This window comes from Mycteria americana, chromosome 7 (genome assembly GCF_035582795.1).
Source record: "Mycteria americana isolate JAX WOST 10 ecotype Jacksonville Zoo and Gardens chromosome 7, USCA_MyAme_1.0, whole genome shotgun sequence".
NCBI classification, from domain to species: Eukaryota; Metazoa; Chordata; class Aves; order Ciconiiformes; family Ciconiidae; genus Mycteria; species Mycteria americana.
This window is the reverse complement of record NC_134371.1, coordinates 2,286,307-2,298,947: the sequence shown is the minus strand read 5'-3', so window position 1 is coordinate 2,298,947 and position 12,641 is coordinate 2,286,307. Positions and strand designations below refer to the sequence as shown.

The 12,641-nt window shown below is 42.3% G+C and overlaps 1 protein-coding gene across 20 annotated transcripts in view; it reads left to right on the top strand.

Annotated features, from left to right (window-relative positions):
- Positions 1 to 12,641, top strand: part of VEPH1 (ventricular zone expressed PH domain containing 1) — a 99,637-nt gene that overhangs the window by 47,038 nt on the left and 39,958 nt on the right. For all 20 annotated transcript variants that reach the window (XR_012776381.1, XR_012776380.1, XR_012776378.1 and 17 more), the window contains 3 exons: positions 231 to 451; positions 7,142 to 7,351; positions 8,270 to 8,664. Coding sequence is in view for 7 of the 20 variants with exons in the window: in XM_075506782.1 (XP_075362897.1) it covers positions 231 to 451; positions 7,142 to 7,351; positions 8,270 to 8,664 (826 nt within the window). In the remaining 13 variants the exon portion in view is untranslated. The remainder of the gene's footprint in view (positions 1 to 230; positions 452 to 7,141; positions 7,352 to 8,269; positions 8,665 to 12,641) is intronic.

The window sequence follows — 12,641 nt, the reverse complement described above, 5'->3', positions numbered from 1 at the left end:
ACTGAAGTTAGGCTGGGTTAGGTAATACCAAGAGGAATAAATGTAATGTCAATAGTACACAAAAATAAACTCTGTGTTTGATGCAATTGCCTCTCTGTTAGTTATGGTGGGGTAGCCGCTATTCCCCAATGATAATGTTTTAATGAGCAGCATGCACACAAACCTCCCTTGCACAAGCAAACAATGAGTTAATTTGTTTAAAATTGTTTTTATCTCCTGATGTTGTCTAGGAGCGAGCCAGAATATGCCTGATGTATTTGGTGAACCAGCTGGCCAACATGGAGCATTCATTTCACCATATTCTTTTGCTGGAAATTAAAAGTCTCACTGACACCTTCTCGAGCATCTTGGGCACCCAGAGCAGAGATATCTACCGCATGAGCAACAGTTTCACTGCCATAGCCAAGCTCCTTGTCCGACAGCTAGAGAACGACAACACATCTGGAGCCAGGTAAAGCTAGTTTTTATATGATAAAGCCACAGCCATCTCCATGGCTGTTTGAGGCAGCATAAACTTATATTAAATATATTCAAATTGTGATGAATGAACAGTCAGCTGAAAGTAAGGTGTACTGCAGTTCCTATAAGTTGGTACATTGCCATTTTCAAATCGATCTTGATATCCGTCTCATATCATTCCGGTATATGCTCACTCAGCCATTGGATTGTGCAATTTATAGGGCCAGGTAAGCATACAAAATAGTTTACAGACACCTGATGGGCAACATACCTACTTGTAGGAGTAACCTGAGGTATGCATTTCAAATGCAAGCATAAGGATGATTGACACTAAAGCAGAAATCTGTAATTAAAGGGTGGCAGTAAGAGTTGTAGGTGCACTGCAGACACCAGCTTCATGCTACCGGGCAGAATGACCTCTGAACATCCTACATCAGAAATTGCGTCATTTGGCGCTGAAGGATAAAGAAGCTGTTCAAGTTTTAGCACTTAAAGAACAGGAAGAAGGCCATGTCTCAGATAAGTAGACTAAGGCAATGTAAAAAGCTTCAGTTAAAAATAAATCGGTGAAGTCAGGCTACACAATTATCATTGAGTTTATTCTAGAAGATAATCACTGAAGCTGATGAGAACAATGACTGGCGTAGCTCCCTGATAAAGGTTTGCTACAAATGTCTGAAAAAAATTCTCAAGCTTGTATAAAAAGATGTTCTGCTCACTCACCTTCTTTTAAATGTGTATCCTAAGGTTAAAGCATTGGGAGCATTGCTGCATTCATCATAGTAAGAATATAAGCGTTATTTAAATACATGGTGGTAGTCACTTTTAATTAGGGAGAGAGTTATAATTAGCATTGTGTATACTGAAATAGGTCAAGAGGGCACAAAGGAATAGTAATTCTGTGATAAAATTTAACACAGATGTCAGAAAACTCATAACCATGAAGGACAGGCTTGGAGACAGACTTGTGGAGATGGAGCCAAAACATTGAGGTCATTCGAGAAACAATTAATTGGTATCCTGGAGAGAGTTAAAAATGAAAAAGGAGAGGAACTCTGATACAGTCCCTCATTTTACAACAAGGCTGTAAGAAATGTCCGAACTTCACCTGGTGGCAGAAACCTCTGCTGAAATCGAGCCCTCAGCTCTCGTTTTATGAAAAGTTTCATTGAAGATAGTGAAAAAGGCTAAGTGGAGATAGCAGAGTGAGCATGAAATGACATACACATTTTCCAAACTAGTCAAGTTCAGCTGTGAAGAAGAGTATGCCAGATGTCACTTAGCGAAAGGGACCGGAAGGATGTCGTGTTCTGGGAGCTGCAATGAAGCAGTGCAGGAGTTGAGGCATCGGTGACAAAGCATAATAATTATTCATGCAGCCCACCATATGCCTTCATTTATGGTAGAAAAATTACTTTATTTGCTAAAATATTGTGAAATTCCTATTCCTTATCTTGTGAACCTAACATTTATCGCTAGAGCTGGTAAAAAAACAAGAAAAGGTTTTCATTAAAATGTTGTTGCTGTGTTTTTCCATTTCTCTCAAAAATTCCCCTTTGTTAACGACTTGCTTTGCTGAGGAGTAGAAGCTTCTTCATCTGCATGTGTGTGGTTACAGATGCAAAATACTGTTTGGGTGGAGAGTCCGGCGGAGGAGAAGGGAGGAGGTGATAATATTTTTCAGTGGATTTTTCAGAAAACATCCTTATTTTCCTTCAGGAAAACAACTCCACTGATTTTACTGAGCGTGAAAGGAAAAGGCTTTGGCTGTTTGCTTGTTTAAGTTGTATTTGCTTCCGAGTGACAAGTTTGAATGCAGCCGTGCATATACATGAATGAAAATGTAGCTGCTGTCTTTGGGGTAGGAAAATCGCCCTGGGGTCAGGGGGCCAGACTCTGGAGGGTAATATGTAGGGGCAGACGATGAAAATGCACCCACTTTATCGCAGGGCTGCAGCGGAGCTGCTCAGGGTTTATTCTGGTTTAAGGCAGGGCAGAGTTTGGCCTTGTGTCTGCAGCGGAAGGAACTTAAAATAGACATTCCTCCACGCTGTTTGTTTTTTTGTTAGCAGTTTTTAACATTTATGTAGATAAATTGCTGCTTTTATGAGACGGGACAGTCCCTGTGATGCAGCCGCGCTCGCCACGAGGCGGGTGTGAGCGTAGCCAGAAGCGATGGGAAGGAAAACCTGTTCCTGATGCTCCTCTGGGTAAGGAACGGTGTCCCGGGACGTGTCTGCTGCAGCGGGGTCTGCCCCGCACACAGCTGTCTTGGGCCGGTAGCAGAGCCTGGACCCTTTCAAACAAATCTTTCTGAAATTATTCCTTATTTGCCATCTGCCAGTTGATTTTCTTTTTTTAAATTTTATTTTATTTTTTCCTGCCTAATCCTCTGTGACCCTAGTTCCCTGTACGCTTGCAGCTGCTGTTGTCATCTCAACATGGCTACAAGAGATCAGAGTGAAACACTGATTTTTCACAATTACAATTTTTAGGTGTTCTTTGAGTTTACATTTCAGGCCTGAATCAAACATAGTATCAGCTAGATCGGACAAGAACAAGTATGAAGCAGCGGTTAAGGCTAAACCGAGAGTTCTCCACTGATTTAAGTGGAGTTTCTTCTGACTTGTACTAGCCTAAGTGGGACTGGCCCAGATGTCAAAATGGAAATACCCTCCTAGCTCCAGAGCTGCTGCAGTTACTGAGCTGCCATGTTTTTTAAAGAGCAGCAATCCAGACTATTTATGCTGTGAAAGGAAAACAGGATTTTAAAATGTGTGGCTGGATTATAACCATTCCTTCTAGAATCATGTGTTTACATAAGAAGAAACTGATTTCTTCAGAGTGATGGCTGGCTTGGAGTTGTTCGACACAGGGAATTTTACATGCAGTTAGTGGAGAGTATAATTAAAACCATGCGATGCTCTGTTGCCCCTTACTGTCACAAAATTGCAAGTTAATTCAGTCTCAGAGGTGCTTTTTAAGAACACATACCGAGTTTTAATGGACTGATCCAACCTAGAAGTATAGCATGGTCAATTAAAAGAAGGCAAGAAAGGAAAGAAAGAAAGAAAATTTAATGACACTTCCAAGCTCTCGTTCTGGGTAAGAACCGAGCATAACAGGCTATACCAGTGCTACTCCTTTTTGTGTAGTGGCTGGATGAAATTATCTTTTCTCCTTAAAGGAGTCAATAGGCCTAGCACATGGCATCACTGAGCATTCATTTACCATTCATGTGCCTTTCATTTTCTACTGTATTTGTCCTTCTTTAAATGAACATTTGTAGTGGTGAAGAGAGCTGTAATAGCGTCTAAGACTTTCCTATGTTGGTAAGGGACTATGGTGTGATTTAATTCAGTGCAGGTACTAAGAAGCCTGTCTGCGTGAAGCGTGCACTCCCCTTGCCACTCTGCTGCCTGTGTCTGCCAGCATCACTGATCAAAACGTTCTGGCCTCCCCCATTAGTACCTGCGAGTGCGGAGGCTGCGAGCGGCGTTGCCTGTGAAGTGCCGGAGGATGCAGCCTCTAGCTCCCTGTGCACCTCAGCCTTGAACGATACCTAGCTGATGATGTTTCCGTAATCAGTTCCTAGTAATATGTGGAAGCTCTTGATAGGCTTCCCAACTGCGAGCCAGAGGTTTTGAGATTGCCATCGCTATCCACCATTTGCCTTCTTCAAATCTGCATTTCCGTCATATTTGGGGAGGTGATTATGTCTGCACATTGACGAACCACAAGGACCCGCACTTGATCCATTCGTGTTGCCTACATCCACACAGAGTTGAAGCCCTGGAAGCAATCCTATCTCGAGTGTATTTTTAGCAATTTCTATTTGTCTATGCTCTTTTTCCCATTTTAAGCACCTGACTGGTGATGTTGATAATGCTGCTGGTGGTCTGGGGAAATGCTCTTCAAATTAATGTATCACTCTTGACTTGCTGACCTGTATATTTAGATCTCTTTCTACAGAGAATTTAAAAGCCGTGGAACGATGAGTAGCATGGCACTATCTTTGCAAGCCAGGTCGTTATGATTTCTTGGTAGGTTTGTGCACCCTTTTCCTCTCAAAACCAGCCTGAGCTTTGGCGTAAGCTGATCCTGCTCCAGCAACCTCAGCAATGTACCGAATGTCTCTTGCCAAGATTTCAAACAATAGTTTATTTTACTGTTGCTGGAAGGGGAGGCCAGCAGGAAGGCCTGCCAGGCATCCCGTTGGGTGTGGGGTAGAGGCTTCATTGAACATTTCGCTTAGGGTATGTGCTTTTGGCTTCATGGGAACTGATGGGAGCGCAAAGCAGGTACACGTGAGAGCAAGTGGTCCCCTGGGGGCATGCCCAGGGCTGAGCGCGCTGCCTCCCTCCCGCAGCGCTCGCGGTTGCTCTGAAATCCCGGGCACCGACAGGGTCAAAACCGAGGTGGTGGTTTGAGGAGCACCAGGCAGCTATGAGCCCTGTATGCATTAACTTACTGCCGCTTTATGTATGGCAAATAAGATCCATTAATGTGTTTCTTTAGCAGAAGCATTTTCAAGTGTTTCCTTCACAAAGCCATCAGAGCTCAACGGGAGAATGCTGGACAAAAAGGTGCTGTTATAAAAGGCCATTTTTATTTCCAAACATCACTGAGGCTTGCTGGTTTGGGTCTGTCATTCATAAACCCCATCAGTCCATCAATCCCCACTCTGTAGCCAGAGGGCTTTATATGTATATACGTATGTAACAGACGTTTTTCTTGGTGCTTAGCTCCCACAATGGGAGCAGTGTTGAGAGTTATGTTGGAGTGACAGCTTTCTAATAAATTAAATCTTGTCCCACATCTCCAGAAAGATTTGTTAGCAAAGGTCATACCAAGGTTCTTTATTACAGAAGAATATTTTTTTTTCAGCGTTCTGCATTGTTAATATGAGATCTTGCCGAAATTAAAAACAAAACAAGACAAAGCTTGCCAACTCCCCTGAGAAATATCGTGAACTGCCTTTATCAAAACAAATGAAAAAGTGCATTTTGTGATGCAGTATTCGTGCTTGTTTTTTTTAAACATGCTTTGTTTCCACAATTGGTAATTTGCAGTATTTGGGAGTTTTTAATAGGCTTCCCAACTGTGAGCATGACTTGTTGAGACTCTGCTGCTTTGAAAGCGCTATGTTAAAACTCTCATTTGTGGCTTTCCGTATCCATATTTTACCGATTTAGCTATGCAGATGTTTGCTCGTCAGGAAAAAAACAACAACAAAAAACAAAAACCAAAGAAATGGTCAGAAGCGAAACGAGCTTGTTTTAGAGCTGTGGGTAGAGTTTAAAAAGCAAATATTGTCAAACACCCCTTAATTCTCGAAGAGATTTCTGATTGTCTTTGTACTGCCTTCACGATTTTTTGGTCCGGTTGCTCCATAGTTGCAGGAGTAAGATGGGAACATATAAATCCCCAGCAGAAGGCACCTCCCTGAAGAAGAGGGGAAGGAGCAACAGTGCTTTTGCCACAGCATGCCGTTGGTCCCCTGGGAAATCCAGTCCTGCTGCTGCATAAAGGCCAAGCAGCATCTTCAGGAGAGAGTGTGGGATACCCTAGGTTTAGCTTTCTGGCGAGTGGCCCAATATTTGGAGGAGCTGAGTCTCACCGCGGGCTGAGAGCTGTGTAGGAACCCAGCAAACTCTGTTTTCAGAAGCCCTGTTTTGGGGAATCCAGCACTCAGACTGAAAACCTTAATCTAGGAAACCTGGTTTTGGGCACGGAGACGGCTGCACTTGGAGTAGGGTGTGACATCGGCGTGCCTCCCCTTGCCCTGGGTTGGGGTGGTGGATCTTTCACCCTGGGACCCTTCTGCAGAGGGTTTGGCTGGTAGCGATCACTGCCCCTGCAGCAGCACTGCTGGGCCCCCAGTGAAGCCAACATTCTTCACTGGTCAGAGGATATTTTAGTCGCTAGAAAGCAAATTTTTACCAGCAATGTATTTGACAGCAGATTTCTTTTTGTCCTTTAAGATTAACAGCTTCCTTTCAATTTATTTTAAAGTTATCTTTGAATTTTGCATTAAAAGGTTACATATTCTAAGACTAATGTAACAATCAAATTTAAAATAAAAGAGCTTGTCCTGCAGTCCTACAAGTTCATTTTAACTCTTCATTTTCTCTTTCTCTTTTGCTGAACTTCAGTCACATTGCACGTAGAACTTTTCCTGAGACTGTTTATGTCCATGTGCTGAGTTTTAAAAGAGATTTTTCTTACTCAGAGTACAACAATTCAGTAGGAACTGCATGTACTGTCTTCAAACCTTTAAAACCACAGAATTCTTTAAACTCTGCAATTAGCTCAACTTTTGGTTTATGAAAATAATGTAGTAAGTCGCTGTTTAGCAAGCTTGAGAGAATGGTTTAAGTCCAGTTGAAAAACTTTTTGCTATGGGACTATCAGGGAAAGAGTTGGGTTTTGCTTATGCGGATATAGCACGTGCAGTTTCTAATCCAATGTAGTCAGAGATGTTCAATGTTTCTGATCCATCTGACAGAGACGTGGATCTAGAAGATGTTTCTGAAAATGATTAATCAACCTCTAAGAGAATCTCTGCTGAAACATAATTATTTTACCAGATACATAATACAGGTCACAGGCAGACATGCAGCATCAGCATCACTATGAACACAGAGTGCCAGAATTAGAGCTCTGCTTTTTACTTCCTTAGGATGGAAAATGATACTGAAACAGAATCTCCTGTACCACTGGATGATTTAAAATCTGTTATGAATGGAAATGAAGAAGATGAAAAGCTTCAAGTTAAAATACAGGCTTTTGAAGAGAAAATAAATGTCGACAACAGTACTCCTGGCTCAGTGCGGAGATACAGTTTAGGCCAGGTTTCTAAAGAAGAAAGGAAGGATATGAGATTTAACAGGTATGGCTCTGTAAAATGTGTGAGTGGTTTTCATGAATATCAGTTTTGTAATAAAACTTTATCCAAACATTGAGAATTTGGTCTGCTTGCACAATACCTATGGGCATCATAAGTCTAATTTTAACCAAGTCTCTTATCTGTGAATTCAAAGGCTGGATAAAATCTTTCTAAATTATTTATTTAATCTCTTCTGTGCCCTAAAACAGCACAAAGGATAGGAGAATATTTGCATACAGATATTACTAGAAAGGAAGATACAGAGACCTTTCTTGGGTGTTACTGCTAACAATACGTATCAAATGTTTGAATCAAATTTTGCCTGTGCGCTGTGTGAGATGAGCGCGACTCTCCCGGGACCCTGGGTGAGATAAGGGCTTGGACAGCAACGTGCACCCGCAGTGTCCTTAGGCTGCCTGTGCACCGCAGCTTCACAGCGGAAGTTTTCTCTTCCTGCTCCAGTATTTGCTCTTTCAGTCACTTCACTTCTACCCTTCTTACTCTTACGGGGGCTTAACTTCATCCTCAGCATATAGGTACGGCGCAATGGAGAACTGGAGGCTGAATCTTGGTTCAGTTAAATGGCTGCTGGATGGCATTTTTATGATGTGATCAATAAACATGTACTCCAGTGCTGGGGTTATAAGTTTCTTGCAGATAGGTTGACTAGCTCCGTCCATGGCATGCAGATGTTGTGATATATGGATATTATTTAGTTTCATTTGCTTATTAAAGCTGTGGCTTGAGTTTTGCTTTTGAAATGCATATTTATCAAAAGATACTTGCCTCTGGGTAAGTGAGCCCCACGCTCAGCTCTCTGAACCAGCTGCACAGAGGTAACTTGGAAGAGCATGTCTTCAGATGATTTTTGTGTCTTACCTCTATTCCAAAACATTTTTCCTTTCCTTAATCGCCTTCCAGGTCCAAAAGCCTTGCTTTGCATGCAGTCCGCATGAAAGGGGTAAACTCAGAGAATGGACAGGATGAGGAGAACGGGGAGATAACTGCTGGTATCTCCTTCACCGAGATCTACATTAGCCAAGAAAATGACAAATTGCCTTTTAGTGTTGATACTGAAGCAATGCAACTGGGAAATTCTTTGGTTTCACACCAAAGCATCGATTACATGGAATCAGCAAATTTGCCAGAATCTGCTAAAGAAAAGGCCCATGAAGGAAGCGCAGAGGCCGTGACGAGCCCCGTGGAATACCAGGACAAGCTCTACTTGCACTTGAAGGAAAACCTGGGTAAAGTGAAAGCATATGTCATGGAGATGGGGAGGAAAATTCCTATCCCCGATCAGTGTGTAATTGAAGGTAAGAGGTCCAAGCCTTGCCGATTATGAGAACTTTAACACCACTGATGACTGAAAGTCATCACGGGGTTCAGGCAGATGGGCAGCAAGATCCTCTAGCACAGAGCTCATGGATGGGGAGGAACATTAGTTTTATAACACGGTGTCATTCACAAACTGCAGTGTTTTGAAATCTTCCAGGACTGTTGTTCTTTTCCTTCAGGGATATAGTGCAACCCTCGCCTACCCCAGACTCCTATGAAGGTTAATGTGAGGATTGCCTTTCGGCTGTCATAGGGAACGAACCCAGAGCTCTCTGGAAAAGGGCAGGACCTGTCACACTGAGCTGAAGAGCCGTGGCTGTTGGCTAGGGCTGGCAATACCTCTGGGCATGTCTGCAGGGCAGGCATGCAAGGGGAATGTGCCTTTCTGCCTTTCTCCTCCTGACTGTCACCCAGCTCCGGGCTGTAAGTTATGGTGCTGCATTAACAGTCATGGAGGGTTGAGCACAAGAGTGCACGTGCCGTGGGTCAGACTTGGCCACGCAGGCGTGTGGGTAAGCATATGCTGATACTTAAGCCTCCTTATTGGCCTGCTGGGTTGGTCTAGAGCAAATCTGGGTATCCTTCCTCATTAACAGGACAATATTAAATCAGTTGACTTACCAGATATACCAGAAATGATGCAGCTCAGGACCCTCAGGTCAGCACATTCCAGCCCAGACAGAAAGCTCCTTGAAGGCACAACAGAATGAGATCCCCAGTACTTCGGGTTGGGTTGGATCCTATCTCACCACTTCCCTGGGGTTGTTTAATGTTTTCTGCTTTCATCAAGGGTGGGTATTTGTTTTCAAGTGCGAGAAAGTTGGTTTTGTGAGACTGCGGGGGAGATGGGCGATACGCTGCAAGATGGGTCTTTGATACTCCTCTTTGAAGTAAATTCTTTAGGTTGGGTTGTGAGCCTCTTGCTTATACTGAGCAGCAGTCGCTCCCTTTAATGTGAATTTGTGTGCATCTAACCACTTGCTGCTGGTCGTGAGCAATTTACAGCTCAACCCTTCATGGGCCACATTGATTTCAAAGAGCAGCTGACTCAATAAATTAAGGTAATTTGCAGTCACTTAAAGTGTCGTTATCTAATACTATGTAACTTCAGGTCCATCAGATATCAACTTTTGTTGATAAAACATTTGCTTGTTTACTTTTTCAGTGGCCAAGAAGTTGAAAAGCAGTTTCCACTCATCAAAGGGATATAACTATGTATATTTTTTAAAAGCTTATGTTTCTGAAGAATTTCCTAAATATCTTAAATTCCAGGGTTACTATTTGAAATAGTTATTTGGTAGAATTAATGATAAAACTTTTGTTTCATAAAATTACAGTGGAAACGTAAGAGTGAACAATCTGGCTTGAAGTGCTGAATGCTATGACCTTGCGTTAATCAAATACAATACGTTGACTAATTTTAAATGTATTGCTCAGTTTCCTTTCTGAAGTACCTATTATGATATGTTCTAAGCATGTGACTATTTCTAAATTCATTCAAACTATTGTAATTTCCTGAAAATCTTCAACTAGCATTCTTAGGGAAATTCTTTGAGTAGGGACACATGTGCAGAACAGGAGATTTATATGACTCATTCTAAATAAGTTGAAGAAATGCAGTCTGGCTCATTACGCAGGGGACAGCTTTGTTAATATCTCAGATATTACATAAACTGCTCCATCAAAAACCTGGTAGTTATTGGACTTCTGTGATTCCCACACACTATAAAGGCCCATTCAAATGTATCTGTTTTACGTTTCAAATAAGACGTTTAGAAAATAGTAAGAAAATGTTAGAAAATATTAATATACATAGTTGGCTAATTTTATGTTGGTTACGTAGGAGTTTGAACTGGAAATGTAATATGTAAACCAGGAAATTATGAAAAGATAGGCACTTCAGGGCAATCTCCCATGAAACAGAGCACTTGAAGGAAATAGTGGCAAAATGTGTTGCAAAATAGCACTGCAGTTTGCTAATAGTGGAGAGGGCAGATTTCCCCACGTACCTCTTCGTTAGTCACGCCTTTCCTGGGCTTTCAAGTGGCAGCTCACACGCAGGTCAACAGAGCGTTGATGTCAGTTGTAAGAATTTCTAAGTAATGATGGGCCAAATTCTGTCCGGTTCACTTAAACAGAATTCAAACCCCTGCTTGCACTTCTAAGGATGATGATGTCTACCCTTTGGGCAGACTGTCTGTGAACACGGTGAATTCCTTATTGCTTAAAACTGAGACTGGGTGGCATTCCCAAAAGGATGCTGCGATGACGTGCTGGTGAGGACAGAAGCAGCTTGCATGCCTTTGGATACATCCAGAATTAGCGTGCGCGGTCCCTGCCAGATCTGGGGCACTGATACCAAGAGCAGTAGGAATGAAAGCAGGAGGCTGCTGAGGTTTTCCCAATACGGAGTCGCTGCCTTGCAGAATGGGAGAGGACATTCAGTTCAGTGCTCAGCAGCCGACAAAAAAGCAAATGGACAAGAGAAGAATTATTAAGAAAAACAGATATATCAAATGACACCATTATGTCATCGTCTGCATTAATTGGAGCCTGAATCTTGAAGGACAAAGGAGACCAGTAGCAGGAGTATGAGGATAATCAGAGACCTCCATATGAAGAAAAATGGACTGGGACTCCACAGTCCGGAAAAGAGACAGCTGATAGAGACTCGCAATATCATGAATGACTGAGAAGATTAATTGAGAGTGGTGGCTCGCTGTCTGTCCTATTACAGGTACTAGAGAACATGTAATGAAGTTGTCAGGAAGCAAATTCAAAAAACACAAAATAGGCACCTCTTAACACATAATTGGATACATGTAATTAAATGTCAGAACTGATTGCCACAGTACATTAAGTATGCTGAAAGGGTACCTGGTTTCAAAAGTGATTAGGTAAATTCATGGATTAGAGCCATTCGAGGGTTATCAAAATAATACCACCCCTGACTCTGGAAACACAGGAGCCACAGATGGAGGTACCAGGAGAGCAGGAGGGAAGTTACTGCTGTGTGCTTGTTCTGTTCTTGCACTCCTCGCTTACAGCTCTTTTACTCTCCCTTTGTGAGCTAATACCAGGATAAGGTACTGGTGGGACTTTCTGACTTGAACCAGAATTGCCCTTCCAACATCGCTCGAAAGGACGAAAATTGAGAAAATTTGGTTTCTTAACCAAAGTAGGAGAAAACAGAAGGAGGACTTGATAACAATTTTCAGCTATGTGCAAGACAGTTGAAGGAACAGCCCATGCTGGACAAGGCAAGAAATAATGAGCTTAAATACCAATTAAAAAAAAAGATTCAGCTTAAACAGCAGAAAAAACTCTCTAGCTTGCGCTGGCAGAGGAGGTTGTGGAGGTTAAAAGCACGTTAAAGAAACCTGGAAAGCTGGCCTAGGCAAGGAAAGGCTGTGAGGTTTGACAGATCTGAAGAAGGGCTGGTGCTCCCTAAAATATTTCTGTTTTTTCTACATACATCAGTTGATTTAATATAAGATTTTATTTCTTCTGAAGCTTGCCTTACGCCATCAGCCAGCTGTACTGCTTCTACAACTCCCAATGTCGTAGGCACTTTTGCCTCTGAGTGTGGGTAAGGGGGCAGATCCGATGACCGCTCCAGGTCCCCTGCATGTCTTTGATTGCATCCTCTGCTCTGTAACGTTGCCTGTGATTTGCCAATTTTCTTTTTTGCTCTTGAGTCAGATATTTGCTGCGTAGGTCTTAGCCCTCACAAAATATTTTTGCTTCACAGGGTGTGCTTTTTCAGTCTCCTTATTGACTTATAAGCTCATTCGAATTATACTGTATGTCAACATTTAAGTAATATTAAGTGTTAGATTTTACAGCTGTGAAGGGATACAGGTTAAGAACTGTAAGGATGGATCCATGATCTGTCTGTGACAGTTTGAAGATGCCTCCTATACACATTGAAAAATTGACACGTCCTCAGCTCTGT